General features: G+C 42.3%; 1 protein-coding gene across 6 annotated transcripts in view; it reads left to right on the top strand.

Moving 5' to 3' along the window:
* The window catches only part of mark4b (MAP/microtubule affinity-regulating kinase 4b), a 64771-nt gene that overhangs the window by 7558 nt on the left and 35580 nt on the right, over positions 1 to 21633 (top strand). For all 6 annotated transcript variants that reach the window (XM_085795737.1, XM_085795738.1, XM_085795736.1 and 3 more), the window contains exons 2-3: positions 15625 to 15822; positions 17587 to 17640. In XM_085795737.1, the coding sequence (XP_085651863.1) occupies positions 15625 to 15822; positions 17587 to 17640 (252 nt within the window). The remainder of the gene's footprint in view (positions 1 to 15624; positions 15823 to 17586; positions 17641 to 21633) is intronic.

The following is a 21633-nucleotide window of genomic DNA, read 5'->3' as shown; positions in this document are numbered from 1 at the left end:
CAGGACTTGTTTGGTCTCTGCTGTACACTGTAACTGTAGATCATGGTTGTGATGACAGTTAAACCTGACTTGACTTGACTTTCTGGCTGTTAACCAGGAACCCGGTTAACCTGGTGCAAATGCTTGCACCCAGCATTTGCACTTTCATTAGTAGAAGCGATAGTATATAGATACTCACTGCTGATTTGAAGTGTGGCTGCCATTAGTTGATCCAGGAACCAATCGCATTGTTCCTGGTTCCATACGTAGACTGTGGTCTTATCCCCCTTCTTCATTAAGCTTTAGAGTCGTTAAAAGTTATTTGGCAAGAAACCAACAATGATCTTGATTTGATTCTGACATAGCTGCTTGTGCTAATTTCAAAACGGAGACGTAAATAGCTTTATAATATCACCCATTTCCAAAGTTGTCAGATTTTGAAAACTATTTTTTGCTTTCCTATACATTTTCTTTATCCTGATATTGAAAATCAAAACCTTTTTCAGGTTTCAGTGGATGGTCGTACTCAGATGTAGTTCTCTACTGTCTTTGCTCTCAGTTGCAATGGTGCTTTCTGTTGCGAGTATCGTAACCCCCTCTCCTCACACATGGAGCAGAGCAGAGACAGGTTGACAACTCATTACATTAAGTGCAATAAAAAACTTTACAACAAATGTTATAAATCCCTATTAGACCAAAGATGGACAGTCAGACATTGACCCCAAAAGGTTTAAAGTCAGGCCAAAACAACAACAACACACAGTCTGGCGACAGTGGTTCAGATGTGAGCTGCTTTGCCACAGATGGCAGGAAAGCAGTCGACACAGACTCTTTTTAAAGGTCCAGTGTGTAATAATTGGCAACGTTTATTGGCAAAATCTGAATATGTATATATTTGTGTAAGTGAATAAGCACTATAAAATACAATTTGTTGTTTTTCGTAGCTTTATAATTATTCTTTTATATTTATGCATATAGCATGGGTCTTGCTTTAGAGGGTGTCGCCATCTTGTGCCGCCATGTACGACAGCCTGAACGGAAAATCCAGTCAGCCAGTTCATAAATTAACCAACGAAGAAGAAGGCGGAAGGAAAGAAGAAGGAGTAGGAAACAGCAGACATATCGCAAAATGGTTTAGATCCTCACCTCATCGCTCCATGCTCCTGAAATACTCCCAGTCGTCCCAGTCACGCTAAACGCGTTTTCTTTTTGTCCTCGGAGGCCACCATCACTTTGCAGACGGGAGGGGTGAGTGCGAGCGAGTGAGCGCTGCAATCTAGAATCTGAAAGTTAGATGTCACGGTTTTCCCCCATTTTACACACTGGACCTTTAAGCTAATTTTAGAGAAACTGTCAATGAAGAGAAAATACACCAGAATATGTATTAAATCTGAGTAAGAAAAGTTTGCTTTTGTTATGCAATCAAAACAGTGGGATCTGCATTTGCATTTCACTCCCTGTAACGTCCAACATCCTAGTGTTTGTGCAGTCTGAGCAAAGTAATTAACATTTACTGATATCAGCAAAAAAAATGTTCGCGGGATTCTGTTATATAACTTCGTTATGCTTCCTTATATTCACCTTCCTTTGGAAACCATAGTCCTTTACACCACCGAGGGGGTTCATATCTGTTACTGTTTCTCACAAGTAGAAGATGTACCACCTCCAACACGTAAGTGCAAAAGCTGCAGCTTCTCTAATGACCACTAGAGTCTGGCTCCAAAAAGGTGAGTCAGTTGGTCAATAGTCGCACAATATAGAGTGTGTTCCTTAGGGTGTGACAGGTGGGTGAGATTGCCTACTACAAACCAGCATGCGTCGAAGTCTCTGCCTCATACACTCCCCGAGTTAGGGGGCGGAGTCAGGTTCTGCGGGAGAGACTCTATGGCAGTTTAGAGGTTGAAAACGTTATTTTCTGTAGCTATAATTTACACCTTGCATACAGACTGCCTGCGGATGCTACGATGTTCCCTCGGGTTCCTGACATGCAGGCTATAGGTAGATATTGGTAAGGTGGCTGCACACAATCCATATCAGTGACTGCAGTGAGCACAACTCAAGCGGGTTGTTTTGTTATTTTGAACAGAATGCAACAAGATGTTCTAATGCAAGATTTACAGAAGTTGTAACTTCTGTCTCTGTAGCAATATGAAAGCCTACAAAGGGATCCTTCAAAATTACAGTGTTGCATCATTGCTTTGGTTTAGGATTGCAGCTATCTAGACTAGGTTAGAGTCGAGCACTGTGATACCGAAGTGTATGGCAGTGAAGTTACAAGTACAACAAACAGGTATATACATATGTTGGCTGTCTGTTCTGTACTGTGGGAATGGGTTCATTATTTTGCTTGGGGCTAATCTTGAGGTTTTGTCTGTTGATTGAGAGAGAAAAGGAAATCACATGGCAGGTGTGGACGATTTCTTGTGCGCACACGCACGGCGGTGTTGATAGAATAAAAAAACAAAAAAACTAACGAACGAACATGTCTGTCAGGTTGACACTGCAGGGCAGAACAGGACTTTTCTGTTCCCTGGACATGATTCATTAGTTCAGACTTGTTAAACAAAATTTGGCACTCACCTCCGATGCCCCCGGTGGCATTTGTTCCTCCTAGAAACACCCCAGATACAGTCGTAAACAGCTCCAGGCCTCTAATCATCTGGTCTGCAGAGGCCAACTGAGCCATGTATGATCGGTATAAAATTAGGTGGGTTTATATCGGGCGTGTGACCTATTATTTGCCACAATGCTTCGATCTGTGTGGTTTTTGTTCACTCGCCGGTTGAACCTGACTGAAATGTTTTTTGGGGTTGTGAGTGAAACAGTAGCTCAAAGGTTACAGAAGTGGGACCAGTCACAGGGGAAATGTCAGGCCTAAGCTGGGAACGTGACCATCTGTGCAGGCTGAACGGCTCCTGCCAAGGTGCCCATGAGTCAGCTGCTGAGCTCCCAGGTTTACTAGTGATACTTGCCGCCGGGTGGCAAACTGTGGTGGATTCAGCTGAGAGTGTGAGAGAGTGAATGTAAAGCAGGGCAGTGCTCTGAAAAGAGATTAATAGATTAACTCACTTTCCTGTAAACGCCTTGCTCAAGAGCACGTCAGTGGCTGGTTTTGAAGGGAAATTTCGCTGCAACTGTCGAATCAGATTCATTCCTGCTTCGATGTGTTTCATGCATCTTCTTCCTGGGAGAGTTTGAATGAAGAAGTTGAGTTACTTGACGTGTTTCCTCCAAATAACAGCCATTATTACCTCTGCCAGTGAGCTCACATTTTCACTTTTATCTGTTTGTTTGTTTGTTTGTTTGTTTGTTTGTTTGTTTGTTTGTTTGCTAATCAGCTAAAAGTATTGAACCACTTAGCGCAAAACCTGATGGAGGCATGGGCCAGAGAACATGAGCAGGAGATTTTTTAATGAACTTTCCTAAAGATAACCAGATAATGCATTTTTTTGACATTATCATCTATTTCATGTTTACATCCTTGCGTAAAACTCTCTGCTCATGTGCTCTGTAATAATGATGTGGATCTCCCAGACATGTGCAGGATTGTTTGGCCTTGGTGGAGGTGTGCACTCTACTGTGAGCCGTTAGTTTCTGATGAGTTTTACTTGCTGTTCGTCTGAAGATGTTTTATGGCAGACCACTGGGTGTTGTGAAGTGGGAATATTATTGTTGTTGTTGACTTGTTATTTTAAAATCAGCTGGCGAAGAGTAGCAGGCATTTTTGAAGATGGCATAAACATTCAAAACCAATAAATAGTATTTTTTTTCTCCCCACGCTATGGGATTATGGCCATTTTGGCAATGGAAAAAAGGGATTTATTTAGAATTAGGCACTGAGTGATTGTCCAACAAATGTATGAACAGAAAATTATGCAGATTCATGTCAAAACACAGTTTTTATTCTGCTTATTTATTATAGGATGACACATTTTCTCCCCTCTGATTTCAAATGATGTAACTTTGAGCCTGTGCTCCATATCTGTTAGCATAGCGCCAGATGGAACAATGGAAATCAAGACCGGATTTATGAAGGTTGAAAAGGTTGGAGCCCTGTGTCAGTGTCGGGTTAAAGAGGTCGTATCTAAATGCTTGACTTAAACACCTATTAATTAAAGTCACATAATCCAAATAACTATAAAAGCTTTTGTCAACACAAATTGTTTTCTGCCAGCTGTTGTATAACTCTGGTTGAGTGGGAAGTCGGCGACCAGCGCTGAACAGGTGGTGTTTTCTGGAGAGTGACACAGAGCCTCTGTCAACGTGCACACACACACACACACACACACACACACATGGACAGCACACAGTTGGTCTGTTGTGTTCATTGTGTAATGAGGCTTCTGTGCTGTGGGCCTCTCAGGTGTCGGCTTGCTGTCCTCAGTTTATCTGCTCCTCATGTTCTCTTCAGTAGGTTTGTTTCTGTACTGAGACTGAGTCTTGTCAGTTTGTTGTCAGCTTTGCAAACTGTTAACCTCCATGTGACTTCATTTTATTTCCATTCATGCCACTCATTGTTTTGAATTCCAGTCACATAGATAACAGAGTGACACAATTACACAGTATCTATGTTTCATTTTGTCCTGGCGACAGCAATGGGCGGACACCATCCGATTCAGGTGAATGGTACGAATGTTCACATGAGGTTTTGGTTGGTTGGTTGGCTGATGACACACAGCAATCTCATGACAACATCACTTTTGGCAGCAGCTCAAAAATTCATTTTTGTTTGTTATAAAAAATTGCACCTCACAATGTCTTGGTGTGTTATTAACCAGAGGGAATGTTGCATCAAAAAAAGCTGCCATTGCTTGTGTCCATGGCTGCTGTGAGTGTGACTGGAGCTCAACAATAGTGTCTTTAAACTGAGGTCAGCAGAAACACAAAACCTGAGACATGGTCATTTTTGCAACACTGGCACAAGTTTCCCATTTGAGCTTCCCTTCAGGGCTCAATAGACTTTTCTTGGGACAGTTTTGCCTGGGTAATGCATGGTATGGTATGTGCTGTCGACTGCAGTGTTGTGACTTCCTCTAACACTGAGGTCTAATAGTTTCCTGCTGCAGACAGCAATCTTAAAGAAACATACCAACAACTGAACTATGTGTGTTTTTGTTTAAAACCACATAAACACATTTTTGATTGCAACTAAAAATCTCAAACATGGAAATTCCTTGTTTCATTCAGGATCTTTGAAGCCAAACCAGCCATCACATTTCATTAAGATCATATTAGCAAAAACAATTGTTGACGACCCCCATGGTTTTCAGGCATGTGGACGTATATTGTTAAATGTTATGTAGATATGTTGCTATCTTTCAGTGAGCGGAGGGGGATAGAAGTTTCTAAACGTATATTATGCAGTGACATTAATGAGAGGTTATGTGTATGTCAAATACACCGAACAATGGGCTTGGCTTGGATAGAGTAATGATTTTAAAGAGCAAAATGTTGAAGCAAGACTTTTTCAAGGGGAAATTGGTTTCAGACGACTTCGTTTTACGTAGTTTTTAGCGCTTCACAGACTGACTTGCACACAGCTCTACTGCAGTGAGGTTGTATTATCATGATGTACTTTCAGTTTCATGTCCTTTATTCTGTAGGTAAACTATAGAAATCACAGTGGTGATTGTTTCCAACCTGTGTGATCATCTGACAGCTTGTCTTACCTGCTGTATTCTTAGATTTTATCCTAGGTACTAAGATATGGTACTACCAGAAGATATTATGGCCAGCGCTAAAAGAATAATGTCCAGGTTGTAATGAGTTAGGGTTTTTCCTAAATGCGTTGGGTGTAACTAGGAAAATTGTGTCTCTTTTGACTGAAAAATGCATCTGAGAGAGCGTGCCGTGCAGTGACACAGCAGGGTTTGGCGAACAGATCGGCGCAGAAAAGGAGAGTCGGTCTGTGCAGCGACAGCCAGAGACACTGTGGTGGAGCCAAGCAGTGACTCAGCTCTTTAATCTGCTGCTGTTGATCCAAACAGAATAAATCTGACCCTTCCTCAGCCTGCCCTGCTCATCACAGCCCATGCAGTGAATGATATGCTGAGTAATGTGGCAGATCTCCAGGGGCCAACAGAAAGCATCTGTGTGTGTGTGTGTGTGTTAGGAGTTGTGCGCTGTCAAGACTGAGGAATCCAGTTACACTTTGCATACTGGGGCCAGATAATGTCAGACTGGAGGAGGGAGGCCGCTTTTAACCCACAATTTCTGGTAGTCGTCCTCCTCAGCCTTGCACTATCTGGCTTACGTTGTGAATAATATTGAGATGTGACTGTGTTGGTGAGCTGAAGTTAAGATAATGATGATAGTTTTAGTTTTGCCCAAATGCACGTCAAAATGATCCTGGTTATGATTTTTTTGTTGTGTGCATCAGGATTTACACACAAAATATGTATTTAACCACGAGTCATGATTATTGTCCATAGGTTTGCAATTTCAAGTTCCTTTGATGATGAATTAAACCCTAAAAATCGCAGTGAACAGGGATTTTGCTAATTATTTGGAAAAAGCCCACCTCAAACCCTGGAAATCACCATCACACCAACAGATAGTTTGTGTTTCAGAGGCAGCGTCCTGAGTCCTGGGTCCAAAGACTTCCAAAGCATCAGATAAACTCACCAGCATAATGAATGATGGAGAACGATGAGGCCGTTTTTGAATGCACCTTTAGCACTGGTTACTGTATCTGGCTCATAGAACAGAGGAACAAGATTGAGCTGTGAGTGAGAAAAACACAATTTAGTCTGCCCTGGGGAAATATACTGCAGAAGCCAGCGAGAGAAAACTTGCAGCGGAACTGGTCTGACTCACAGTCTGGCTAATGGTTATTAGAGTTTGAATGACTCTGGCAGGAGCTGAGGAACGTCCATCAGCTGCCGCATTGTTTTATTTAAAGATATTTCTGGTAAAAACCAGATGTGGCCTAGAAGAAATGTTAGTGATGATTTCTTTTAATTTTTGGTCATTTAAATAAAAGCTGGAGGCTCTTGCCAATTACTCACAGTGTAAAATTGTTCATTTCAGTGCGTAGCTTTTGCGCTATTATATCTCATTTACACCTCCTTTAAAAGAAAAGCCGATTCTATTAGCAGCCTTTTCACTATTAATTATTCTTAAACTCACACTCATCGCGGTCCAATGTGACCTTCATCTGTTCAACACACTCCTCTTCTCTTATTGAATTTCCTCTGCCACCTCTTACAGGAGAAAGTGCTGCAGAATTAGTCATGGAAAGAAAAAACACCTCTATATACCCTGCTAATGGTTATGTCGTGTGATGAAAGTTAACCAAACTGGTTTATTAATGATGGTGGTGGTAGCACTGCTGCTAGTGTTGTTGCACCAGGGCTGGGAGGTTTGCATAAGGTTTGCATGTCACATTGGTGGTTTGGCTGCAGTAGATGGCCAGTAATCAATATTGAAATAATATCAATCAGGCAGAGTGCTTGTGATTTACAGCAAGGTTCACCATCATCAGGTTTCTGATGCTATCTGTCCCAGTGAATGGTGCTGAGTATTAACGCCCTGTAGATCCATTACTCAGCTTAATATTTTCAATCCGAATTTCTCTAATCAGACTGATTTATCAAATTCACTAAGTACAGCTAATAACCCAAGATGTTTACATTACATAAACATTAAGCTCAGTGACTAATGACCAGTTGGCAGTTTTCTTCCCCGAACAAATGTATTAACTGGATTGAAATACTTTCATGCTTTGTGGAGAATCAGAGCACATGATGGTCAAAGGCCAAGTGAGGCCTCTGCAGTATCACACAGCTCGTCTGTCACCGTCGCTGACATGTTTTTCTGGCAGCTCCGTCTTCCTCATGAGGCCTGCGCCAGGAAACACACGCTGAGGGTTGCAGCACATGTGACACGACTCGCTGTCATCACCGTCACATAGCATATCTGCAGGAGAGGAAGTGACACAGGCGAAGTTCATGTAACTTCCTGCTGTATTTGACACACACACACACACACACACACACACACACACACACACACACACACACACACACACACACACACACACACACACACACACTCCTGATGCATGAGGGAGACCCTGAGTTATTATAGAGCAATTGTTATTGAAGCAAAAATGTCAAATGTGTACTTTGCGGGATCTGTTCACTTATAAACGGGATGTTTTTTATTGGTTTTGCTGCTCACCAGCAGAGAGTGATCAGAGCAGCCAGTCTATCCACAGTGAACCAGTGGTTTAGACTTTCAGAAAAATGTAATTATAGGCCATTATGTGCAGCAGCATTGTCAGTAAGAAGACATTTTGCTTTTTCCCCCCGCATACCTACATGTGTGAGCTTTTTGATTTGACCACTTTAACTTTTGCCTCCACATAGTACATCATTATCTGTGCTTTAACTCCTGCTGTGGGACCTGATGGTATATCACTGGCTACATCTCGGTCTCAAAATGCTTGAAACACTCTTTCCCGTGTTGTTTTTGTTTTTTTGCTAACAGGACAATAGAGATTGTGACCACGGGCTATAGAAGAAGCAGCACTGACGTGAGCTGCACTCATGACATCAAAGCTGCATCTTATGTAATTTAGTCAAATGAGCCACAAGGATAACTCATCTTTTGTTTCATTTTGAACCGTGTTATCTCTCTGTTGTCTTCTGTGGTGTTGTAGAGACAGGGTGTCTGCTGCTGTGTGATAGAGGAGGAGTGTGTGTTTGTGTGTGTGTGTGTCAGGGCCAGTGACACATCAGACTGAGGCCACAAGGCCGAGAGCCACAGCAGCTAGAGAGGAAGAGGAAACTGGACACACACTGTGAGCCTGTGTGTGTGTGTGTGTGTGTCAACAGATGTTACGCCACTCCTCTGCTGGGGACCAACGTCATACATCCTGTCTTTACTCAATACCTCCCTACCAACAACACACACACACTCACTCAGACCTAGAGTGCATCCAGGCCGCAGCAGCAGCAGCAGCAGGAGCAGGAGCAGGACACCACCCTCAGGGCGTGGTCCATTGTTGGGAAACATGTTTGTGTTCGTCACTCCCTTGACGCAGCAGTCGGCCGCTCCTCCAGCTTCACTTACAACAACAATAACGGAGCAGGGAAGAAAGACAAAATCACATTTGCATTTGATGTTATCAGCATTGAGCTGAGACACTTGCATGCCGAGTTATTTGAGTCCAATAGTAGAATAAGCAGTAATATCGATATAATAACATAGAACGGCTCATATAATGACTTGGATTTTTGCGAGATAAAAGAAAGCTAAGATGACAAGGCTGGCTCAAATTGGTAAATTGAAATTATCGTAGGTTCATAAAATCGAATGTTGGAATCACTGAATAAAAAGGAAGTGCATTTGAATCAGGCTTGCAGCTGAAGAACAGTATCATAAGATTCACAAGAGTTTTCCATTCATCCATTTGTATGGGTTTTAATCAGCTGTGTGCCCACACAGCGCGGCTCAGATGGCAGATAGCTGCTGTGCTGCAGAGCAGCTGATGGAATGTTGGATATGCAAACGTGCATGCCACTGCGATGCCGCCACATATTTCAGCTAACACTTATTCTTTTATACCAAGGAGGATGTGAAAATGTAGACTTGCTTCTCATGATTTATAGCTTGACCTCATGATATTTCTGCCATGACCCTCAGGGGAACTTTTCTCACTTCACGTCTGATAAACGTGTTGAACGTTTGAAAAATACAGATAACTCTGCATACAACAGCTTTTTTAAAATCTTAAATGTTTCTTTTTCTTTTGCTTATTTGTGAAACAAGAGCAACATGAAAGGCCCCTGTTCTTTTTATTTAGAGATCTTATTTGGGAGGAAAACTTCACTGACTCATTTTATCAGAAATATCTAAATCAATAGAAGGACAGACATGGTCTTTGTCTGTTTTTGCTGTGGCATGATCATGACCAACACCCTGCAGACATGTGAACACAACAAGAGGCTGTTAGTCCCAGTTTTACCGTTGCTGGTGATGAGTTTCGTTTTTGTTGCTGCTGATTTGAATCTGAAAAACGGAATGAAGACTGTGTTATGAGCTGACCCATTTGAATTGTCTCTGTACATAATTAAGTACATATCTACCACACAATCACTTAAATTAAAAAAGAAAATCTTATAATGTTTTTGGTTTTTATCAATGAAAAGAGCTTGCTTGGCAACAGTATAGCAGAGTGAGTAAGTAAGTAACTAGATGGATTAAAAAAAAAGGTTCATGCTGTTAATGGTCTGTCATAAAACTCAGCACACATACACTAAAATTTGACTCTGACTTCGACCCCTGCCATCATCAGCATAGTCAAATAACATTTCATAATTCAGTAGTTTTACATTAATAAGGCATGTGAATATGAAACAAAATGCAAAACAAAAGGACAGTGTGGGTCAGCAGGCTGAAGGAGACGATGTGGGCTCAGGTGGGCTGCGTCCCCGACATGTTCACAGCAACATCCATCAATTTCCTGGAACAGACTGACAGAGGCAGCCAAAACAGAGGGACCAACCACGGCCATCAAAAATCACTAAATCATTAAATTTCATTAGGACTTTTTAAGACGGCTAGTAGATGTAACTAAATTACAAAATATTAAAGTCCCCCTAAAGAGGAGTTTTAAAATTTGTATAAATGCTCTGCTATGACTATTTTTTGTTTAAAATTGCTTTCCCACAAAAAGTTGTTTAAAAAAGCTCCCAAATAGGCAAGGCAAGTTTAGCAGATTTCCACAACAAGACAACTCAAGGTGCTTTACATATTAGCAAAATAAGAACATAAAAAGCAAACATTATTTAAAAACAGACAAGAGAAAGAAAAATAGGCTAAAAATAGGTCTACTATTTCTCATTGAAAAATCCAGTTTTTCTCTGGGTTTGAAACTGCATTTTCAAGTCTAAAATGCTCAGTTATGGCGTGGATTAGCGATTTTGCTCTTGAAATGCCTTGTAGCAGAGCCCACACACTAAATTGACATGTTAATAATTTTAAAAAGGGCATTTTTGGTTTAGGGGGTCTTTAAGAAGATAGGGAGAAGAAATGGCAGCCAATGCTAACTTTACACTGAGATTAATAACATGAGATATAATATTGGATATATTTAACCTGCTTAACTTCACTGGCAGCAGAAAGCAGAGAGGACAGCAGAGCAGGACATGTTGTCAGATGTGGGGCATCGTCACAGAGAATTGGATTGCTTTCAGTTTGCAAGGACAAGGTGCAGCTTGTTTGCTGAATGTGCAAATTACATAGCGAAAGACCACAACGCACACACACACACCCCCCTCACACCCCTCGCGGTCCCACACACAGTTTCACAGACACACACACACACATACCTAATCATCCGCTAGCCCTCCATCTATCTTCTATACCAAATGTCAGGCCTACATGTATAATGATTTGGGGGAGGGAGGGCTTTACACCCCGACTTTCCAGCCAAATATTTTAGCTTGCCCCAGTCTGCTGACGAATGAGACCTGTCACACTTCGCCCCAACAACCACACACACACACACTATCTTCCTCACAGGCCTCCTCTTGAATGAAAGTGCATGGTAATCAGAAGGAGTGGGTTAGTCGATGGGCTGCACTCCTTGAATGGGCTGTGTGGAGACGGGGGGAGGGGATCTGTGAGGCTTGGGGGGTTGGGTGAGCGTGTATGGGGGGGGGGGGGCTGTATGAATCTCAAATTGATGTGAGGTCGCTGAAAATGAAGATAGTGGCGCGAGACAAAAGAGAGGGCGGGCCCAGGCACGAAGAGGAGAATGGAGGGGAAGGGAGGCAAATTGATTTGTCTGGGGGATGGGATGAGCCAGGGGAATAAGAAAATGGGGTGAGCAAATGGGGGAAGGTGGGGGAAATAAATTGGACAAGGAAGATATTCTGCTGGGTGGTGGTAGAACCAAGCACCTCCTTATCGCCTCGGTAATCCGTTTAATGTTTCCTCCTGATATCCAGTGGTTAGTTCATGGTCTTATTGCTGCACACAGGTTTTTCAGTTTTTGTTACAGATTATTTGTTTCTGTTTCAAGCTCAGATGGTTGGATGCTCAATACCTGATGCATGTAGTCACCATCACATGTTAAGGTTGTTTCCTGATGTACTGATTTATGTTACAGTCATCACATGAATCATAGTTGGAGAGAGTTGGTTTTCAGAGGGAATGGACTCTGTAATGACTCAGACATGCTCTAAGTGCTTGTAACACAATATGTGTGGCTGCAGATGTTGCAGGCTTTGTACGGACGTGTGTCTGCACTTGATAACACACTGATGGTTTAATCTGTTTAGTGGAACTTGATCTCGACTCGTATTCACGGGGAAACTTTTTTAACAGCTGTAATGGGCACTCACTCCCCACAGAGATTGATTCTGTATCACACAAGAAAACGACAAGAGTATGGCCTCGCACAAATGTCTATGCATTTTAGTAAGAGAGGAAGAGAGTGAAGAAGAGGTTAGTAAATGTGATGGGATCGATAAAGGAAGGGACGGCTGATTCTGGCACACAGAGTCCCGATGGATGCTGGGAAAGGAGCCAGGACTCGGAAGGTGATAGCCTGTCAGATGTTTTCCTGCTGAATGGATGGATGGGAGGGACGGGAAGAGGAGGATCAAGTGGATGGGATGAGGTTGGAGGTTTAGGAAGGGGGCGGGGTCTCGAGGAAAAAAGAGGGTTCATGGTGGAGGAAGAGAGTGTGATGCCACATCAGGAGTCTCTCGCACCTGGACTGTGTTCATGTGAGTGTGGCTTTTTTGCTGCTCGTTAGTTGTCTTTAACCTACAGGAGTGCTTTTTAAATGTGTACTTCACTTTTTTTGCTCTGTCTGCGTGTTTCAATTCTGGTTTCAAAACAGCATTCATCGTATATCAGAGTTATTGATGTTAAAGCTTTGTGTGTTTGTGCACTTCCCAATCGGACACTGTGCTCATCTCGCCACAGTGCTTATCACACTACGTGCATCTCAAGGGGATGTGGTTTAATCAGACTGTGTGTGTGTGTTACTGCCTTTCCTCTCAATAATATCTATCGTATCAACATCAATTGTCAGTTTAGCAGCTTCCTCATGGCAACACAGTAAAGTAAAATCAGACAAAAACACCACAAGACCATCAAAAACTGACAACAGATAAATAAACATTGTCTCTCAGAATAGAGAGAGAGAGAGAAAAAATTAAATATTAATAATGGCTCATTGTAGAAAGATCTGTGACACTTGTAACCCACCCTGGCTTCGTTTACTCACTGGCTGACTGGGTTAAAGATCAGAGGCTGGGTTTGAAATCTCATTCTCATGTTAATATGGTTCTAGTTTATTTACGGTTTCTCTTTTCACTGACATTTCAGAACTGCCTTATTGGACAGATTTCAGGTGTTGTCTCATTTGTTGATGATGCCAGTGCATCTCAGTTCAGAGCAACTAAAGAGCCCTCCATGCATCTCTGAGTGCAGGCAGGTACCTGTTACACTGTTACACCTGTTGTTCACTTCTAATGAGGCTGTCCGAGTCCAAATGACACAAATCTACAGACGCAGATGATATCGACATTGCTGTGACGGATTTGACCAGAGAAAACAAACTGAAGGTGCGATTGCACCTGTTAAAACTGTCAGGTTGATCCCACTCGCTAATGAGTGTGAGTTGCTGAAAATATGGATCATTCATCAGTCACTGTTGCCCTGAACAGCACAGACTGCAACAGCTCTGTCATTTTTCTGTCTTATTCTGTGACAGTGGGCGGAAGTCGGCCAACATGATGATTAAAAAACAGATTCAAAATAAGGCAGTTCGTACTGTTTGTGTTTGTTTTCATTGTGGCGAGGCCTGATGAGAAGGCGGGAGCTGAGGTCTGTCTGTGAGACTCTGATGCTTCCTGCTCCTTCGTATTTCCGTGTTCCTCATGTCATCTCTACTCCAGATGAAAAGTTCAGGCTGGATTTTTGTTTCCGCTCAGTGCTCAGAAGAGAGCAGATGGGGAGGGGGATTAGAGTTTGATGTTTATGCAGCGAGACCGCAGACCTTGCTTGATCTAAAAGGTTTAGATAGGGTCACACTGGAGCCTCAGTACACAGATTTTTGGGGGAAAGTCGAAGCTTCAATGAAAAAATTAACAAATGAAGTACAAATATGTAAATAAATGCACATGCACATTTCACACAAAATCCTTCTCAATCTTTTATTTTGATCACCTTATCTTGTGGATGTGCATTGATAATTCATGCACTGTTAATATACATGTTCAATCACTGATGCTGTAATTACATAATATCCATTTCTGAAGCAAATCATGTATGAAGTACCATAATTCTACTGTTTGTAAGGTTAATTCAGCAGTGTAATGAATTATAAGAGGACCACAGGATAATGATATGCTTTCTACCTTAATTAAATCATTTTATGACATTGTGCAAATTCTCATGGGCACTTGTGACTGCTGTTACTACATCCCCTTTAGTTTTTAGGAGCTCAGTGAAAAGTAGCACCTCTGGGAAAACTGTGATTGTGAATATGAAGTGAAGTGGAAGTTTGTTATTTGTAATTTCAGACCATTTGGACCTGATAACCTCTGAGTTTTGAGCAGACAGTGAGTCACAGACGAAACCTTGACACCCCAGGTTGTGTTAGTTTGAAATCAAAGCCTCTCATGTGTGTTAGCAGAGTTACCGCCTCACATCGTCCAGCCACAGCAACACGTGTCTGCCTCCACCGACCTCACTGCCACACATGAATGTGAGGAATGCTGACGGTGAGGGGTCAGATGAGATCCGTAGGTGGCCTGGTTCCCCTCGCTTTTCATCTTTGGGTGTCTGGTACCGAGCTGCAGTCACATGACTGCAGGACCAGAGTCAAGGTCACAGTTTGTCGCACTGATGTTGTTGTATGACTATGTAATGGGAGCTAGTCTGGAGGGTGTACCTCTCCTTTATTTAATTGTTGAATGCTAATTAATGCTGACGCTGACATAGTTTAGGGCCACAACTAAAGGTTATTTTCCAAAATTCATTAAATCATTGTGGAAAAATGTGTTTTTGTGTGTGTATGTGTGTGTGTGTGTGTGTTCTTCATCACTTTGGCAGGTGTTTACCAGGGCTGTCAATGAATATTTTAATTCGATTCAATTGAAACAAAAGAGACACAATTCAAAAGACAGTCTTGCATGAGGTCATACCAGCTGTGACCTGTCAGTGATTTAGTATTGATGGTCTCTAGACTAGGCTGCTATTAAATGATCAGAATAGTTTTTATGTTGAATGACTAATGAATTCAGATGTGATACAGATGATGTTTGATAACAGCAAAAATAAGAACATGAACTTTCAAAGACTTGGTTAGTTTTCCACACAACCCAGTAAGTCTGTAGACTCAAAAACCTTCAGGATAAAGGCCTTGATCATGTTTTTCCTATTCAGGTTTGAAATGAGGGCAGCTCTTCTCTTCTGGCTCTTTTCACATTTGTTTCATGTCCCGTTTCCTATGAACCAGCTGTAGTTCAATAAAGGAGAAAGTTTAATTAAACATAGTACATTTACAGGGCAATGACCAGCTACAGTACGTTGTCAGGTATTGAATGGATAACTGTGTTTAGTGAAAATGACATGCACAGTGTTAAATCAGTCTGACAGTTCATGTCTCTCTCTCCTCAGCATACCTCCCTGTCAGCCAGCCGCTCAGAGAAGGGTACCGGCTGGTCAAGCCGCTCGCTCGGCGCCCGATGTCGTAACTCCATTGCCTTGTGTTCAGATGAGCAGCCGCACATCGGAAACTACCGGCTATTGAAGACCATCGGCAAGGGCAACTTCGCCAAGGTCAAACTGGCACGGCACATACTGACCGGCAGAGAGGTGAGTCTAAAGAAACAAGAGGGTAGGAGACGTTCACGTTCACAACTGTGAGGCGTAAACGAAGTCACGTGTGTTGTGACTGATGAGGCTGAAGAAAAAGAGAAGACGTGTACAAACAGTTTTGGGAGCCAGAGCAGGAGAGAGCCAAGGGGCTTTGCCCAAATATGGAGTTCCTACGGTCTCATCTCACAGCACAGCCACAGCCATAAACCCTTGAGCAGAGACAGTCATGCTTTTCTTCTGTGTAGGTGTACGCCCGCGTGTTTAAATACACTGCAGTCTTTCTTCTTGTAAAAAACCTGACCTACATCAGCAGGGTCGATAACTCCATCAGACTCAGTAGAAAGTTCATGTGCCCGGCCGCTGGCTCGATCATGTGAGAGCTGTTGTGTTCCTCCCTCATAAAGCAGGAGACAGTCATATATCGGTGGTTTACCGTGTTAGTTTGACGCAGTCTACGACCAGGTCGCCACATGTTGTTAAGCCTCTTTCGAAGCCTTGTTGGTCTGTTTGGTGGGTTTCATCTCGTGTTTTTACTCCAAAACAATGTCTGTCCTCACCGCAGTGTGGTTTGATTTGCATGTTTTACTTATTTAGCTCTGAATAAGGGATCTTGCTCATGTAAATGCTAAAAATGTATCTTGTTGTGATGCATGGCTAAAGCAGAAGTAAGTGGTCCGGTCGTTTTCGCTAATGCTGCGTTCCAGGCAGGCTTTTGAAATCGTAAATTACAGCCTCAAGTCACAACTTACGACTTTGTAGCGTTTCAGGCAACCCACTCGTGTTTTTCCGACCTGTTTTACCGGTGAAAGTCACTATAACGGCCACTCGTAACTTCCGACCGGTGAACTCGTACCAGATCGAACTGGTACGACTTCACGGTCGGAAAAATACGAGTTTCCTTGAACGCACCATAACAGTCCTCGTCCCTACGTCGCCACATTCACGGCGTTCCTTGGCTGCACACACAGCCCTGCATGCCGTTCTCTCTCCTCATTGGATAAAAACTGTAGGATACGATAAATGTTTTCTCTTCGGCTCAGAGCAGAGCAGAGGGACTGACAGACCCGTGTTTCAGACCAAACACTCTATGTAAGTGATTGCTGTCAGAAGATATAACTATTTAAGACTTATATTAACACAAATATATCACTTACTTCTGCTTTAATGTAGGTCTGGTCACATATTGGACTCGATATTATACAGTTCGGAAACTGAAGTAACAATATATTCATAACAAATTCAATTAGAACTGATTGGTACAATTAGTTAGGTAATTAATTAATTAAAAAAATGATCACCACCACGGTTTTTGTAAATTTGAGCTTTTAGTTTGAACGTCTGTAGGTTTTGTTCTTTGTCTTTGTGTATCCAGTATGAATATATCTGGTTTTAGACCGGTGGTTGTCAAGACCAGGACGTTGTCACGTGCTACAGGAAATTATCCTTCACATTTTCCAGTGCATTGTGACATTTTAAAGATCAAACCACTCACTTCAGAAAATAAATTTTGCTACTGCTCCATGGCTAATGTTAGCAGTAACAGTGGTTTACTTACCAGTCTGTAAGAAATGTGAGTTCAGCATCAAAGTTAAGTAATTTACTCACCAGGAGCTGTTTCTAGAGATGGACAGAAACACCAGTGTTGGCTCTTTTCTCTCTGTTCTGTTTCTGTTTTGATGTTGTCTGGAGTGACTGAATGAGTTGAATTAACATGTCTCTGTGAGATTATTGTTGTTCATTCCTCTTATTGTTTTCTCACAGGTTGCAATAAAGATCATTGATAAAACGCAACTCAACCCGACCAGCCTACAGAAGGTGAGTCACATGTTACCTATGTGTTTTCTTTTGTTTTTGTCCATGTGCAGACTTTTGTGTGTCCAAATAAAAGCTGAACGTAGCAGAGGGAAGATGAAAACAAAGAGATATACGCATAATCATACACAAAGACCGACTTTGACTGTGTGGTTAAGATAAAACAGCAAGATAGACATCTGAATTCATCTGTTACATGAAGCTGGTTCGTTGTTCACCATTTTAAGACAAACTAGCTCAATGAATTCTGGGTAAATTACCGGTAAAAGCTTTTCAAAATTAGAAGGAGAAAAAAAAGGCCAAGGAACCACATCCAGTGGCTCCGCTCTGTTTCCCCGAGCAGAAAACTTGTTACCTGGATGTTTTACTTGGGTGAATTCAGCAGAGAGAGTAACAACAAAAAGATCTGATGTTGGTCTCTAAAAACTCTTACTCTTCCCCGTCTCGCTCCATAACAATGTTGGCAAGCAAATGTTTTCCTGTTTTTCATGTGGAGCCCGAGTACTGAGCGCAGGTGTCACTGATTACCATGTTCAAATGGCAACATTGGTTTTAGACCTGGGTTCGCCTGGAGGGTGAGGTGGCCAATGTTTATGTCCTAATATGAACCAGTCTCTGTTTTTGAGAAACAGTCTTAGTTGCATAAAACTAAACAATGAGCTAAACGAAGACTGGACCAACACCACAGAGCACAGTCAACCACCTTGGTGAAACTGAATGGCCCACTTCTTTTGTTCTACTATTACTAAAGCAACAATACCGTTTTCTTATTTTACTTGTCATCTGCTGCTCTCGGCCTTAAGTCACCTTATCCACTAGACTGAACTGCAGTTTGACCCTTTTGATTTTAAAGATGAGAGGTCAGTCTGCTGTGTTGCATCAGGAGCAGCCAGAACTTCCTCACATGTTGTTTTGCTGTATCTCTCAGACCCTTGCTTGCATCAGTCCTTTGAATGTTGACCTTTTGGTTGTTACATGAAACTTACTGCTGTGGAAGGAAATCACTGGCTGCAGGTTGAGACAGCGCTGCATGACGGGGGGGATTTGTAAAGGGGTTGAGACAACATTGTTGGTGGTGTAGAAGTAAAAATGCTCCAGGTCTACTATCCAGGTTTAGGGGGTGATGTAAATCTGTGGAGCTCCACATTGTTTCATACTGAGAGTCCAAGAAGCTTTGTCAGTATAATAATAGGTATAAAGTAACCATCATTTGTCCACTCAGTCCACTGGAACTAACCAGTTCGGAGCTTACAGTGATGTACGTCACTGTATGCTTGTGCAGTGACATCCAGGAACCTGTATTAACTACGTGTATTGCATTCATGGCCTAATGAGATTAAGCCACCTTGGCCTGCCGCGGCTATTTGAGTGAGCATGTGTGATGCATGTGCTGATTGAGAGCAATCTAATGAAAAAGAATTGAGAAACATCGCCTCTGGCCTGCCCACTGTTTTCAAGCCTTTAAAGTTGCAATGTTTTCTCATGTGGTTTTGTTGGTGGATTATTCGCCTCTGAAAATGAAAGCAAGCGTTGAAAGATCGGTGGCTGTTGTTTATGTGTTAGTGCTGTCACTGCAGGAGAACAGTGAGTCTCAAATCGTTCACAGCATCTCTGGCTGTTTTTTCAGTTAATTAATTGACATAAAACCACATATTTCATATTAAATTTGTGATATAAAACAGAGAAGATCAGGATATATGTGAGGAGAAGCTGATTTAGGACAGTCATGAGCATGTTGTACTGTTGTTGCTCTCCCATGTTGTTTTCACACGTGTTTTTTTTTCCTCACTTCTGCATCAGATGTGCGTTGTCTTTGTTCTTTGTCATTCAGAGATAGTTTGAACCTGTGGGTAGTTTTTGTGGTTTGCTTTGTGCGAACAAGTCAGTCGTTGTTCAGTGGCGGCTCTGCTGATCAAACTTTGGCCTTGTCTGGCTTTATCAGCAGCTCGACTGCAGCAAACACACTCACTCACATCATTGAGATTGATTTTGCATCTCACACACACACACACACACACACACACACACACACACACACACACACTATTGATGAATGCTCAGTTAGTTAGCTAACCAGTCTAAACTGGGTTGTGACTCTGATAACAGATCGTTGGGATATTGATGGTGTCTAGCTTGGAGTGAGAGTGGGTTCACCCGGCCTAGATACTGGTGACTTTGCTGCTCTGGCACTTAACATTTGTCAGAGTAATCCTACTATAATACATAACATGAGGTGACAGCCCGAGTAGTTTATCAAAATTAAATATATTTTAGTTTACATATCTCTTATGGTCCAACACAGTCTTTTAAACAGCTCCCTTCTGTTTTCTTTCCGTCCTGACCTTCTAATTAACTGTGAAATAACATCAGATAAGAGTTTGAACATGGCAGCTCCTAATGACTTTGCGCAACTCCTAACCTTAGTGGAGCTACACGAGGGCACAGAAAGAGTTTTAATCACCAGACTTTCCCAGTCTGAGTCATTCCTAAACATAAACAGAGTCAGATCTATTTCATGTTAGCTGCCGTCTAAGTTACAAAAACATCTGACTAATCAGTAGACAATAACCCTTGGTGAATAAAGGCAAGGCAAGGCAATTGTATTTGTATAGCTGGTTTTTACAAACAGTTTGTCTCAAAGGGCTTTACACAGCGGCATAACAACATCCTCTGTCTTTAGACCCTCACATCAACTGAGGAAAAACTCCATGGAAAACCCTTTTAACAGGGAAAATTTGGAGAAACCTCAGGGTGAGCAACAGAGGAGGGATCCCTCACCCAGGACGGACAGACATGCAATAGATGTTGTATTATACAAAACAAAGGTTGATACTGAGGGAAAACAACATCCTGTCATGTTCACATGGTGTCCAGTAGTGGCTGTGAAAAATCAACTGTTGCCAGTTCAGTTGTAACCGTGTGGACAGTTTTGATGATAGATGGATACTGACTGCTGCCATGCAACATCACGCACATGACAAACAGTGAAGTGTTGGTTGCCTACAGGCTGCTGCTGCTGCTGCTGCACACCAGCTCTCAGACCGCCGTCGGCCGAAGTTGATCATTTTAGTATCTCAGGACACAACTTCTCATCTTTCATTATCGTGTCACTAAAGCCACAGTGGAGTTCAGGTCCACTTCACAGCAGTACAGTTGATATTCTGTCAGCGTTATCGCCCCCTGATAAACTATTGCTCTCTGTAACAGAGGTGAAACTGAGGTGATGGACGCTTGTCTGTGTCTTTGTGGGAACACAGACCTGCTGGTGCTGAAACGCACTGTGAGATCCATTGTTAGTTTTTTTTTTTTCTCCGAGCATCATTTGCCTTCTGTTCCAGCAGTGAGGTGTTGACTTAATTACACTGTGAATCTGCTCTCCCAATCTGTAAGCTAAGACCTTGGTTTTAACAAGGCTGGTACAGAACTGTGTGTGTGTGTGTTTTCGAGTGTGTGTGTGTGTGTGTGTGCACTCTGCAGCATGGCGTGGTCCAGTGCTGCATAGTGCTGTGCAGCAGTGTCAGGGCTGTGGCTGCCAGTGGTGTCCTGTCTTGTCAGCATTATTGCAGAAGTGTAGGACACTACACATGCTGCCAGGTGACACTGTCCCTCTCCGTCTCTTTGTCTCTCTCTGTCTGTCACATGTCTGTCCTCTCTCTCTCTCTCTCTCTCTCTCTCTCTCTCTCTCTCTCTCTCTCTCTCTCTCTCTCCATCCACATTTTTCTGCAGTCACTTTCCCCAACCTATAAACTGGAGCTGAATTGACTGGTCATTATACTACATCTACATTTCTTACCATTAAAGGTGTACAGAAAAGAAAAATGAATTTGATTCCACTATGGGTCATAAAAATAGTGTAATAACTCATCTATCAGACGATGTAGCCCAAACTTTGTGCAAAATTCTATTTTCGAGTAAATCCGGGGTGAAAGTGTGGTATTTTTTTTCCGCACTGGATAATGCAGGCACACGAATTATGCGTCACGATTCATCAGCCAC

Source organism: Trachurus japonicus, chromosome 13 (genome assembly GCF_045865225.1).
Source record: "Trachurus japonicus isolate A0001 chromosome 13, Traja_1.0".
NCBI lineage: Eukaryota > Metazoa > Chordata > Actinopteri > Carangiformes > Carangidae > Trachurus > Trachurus japonicus.
The sequence above is the reverse complement of the archived record's forward strand: the minus strand, read 5'-3'. Positions and strand labels throughout refer to the sequence as shown.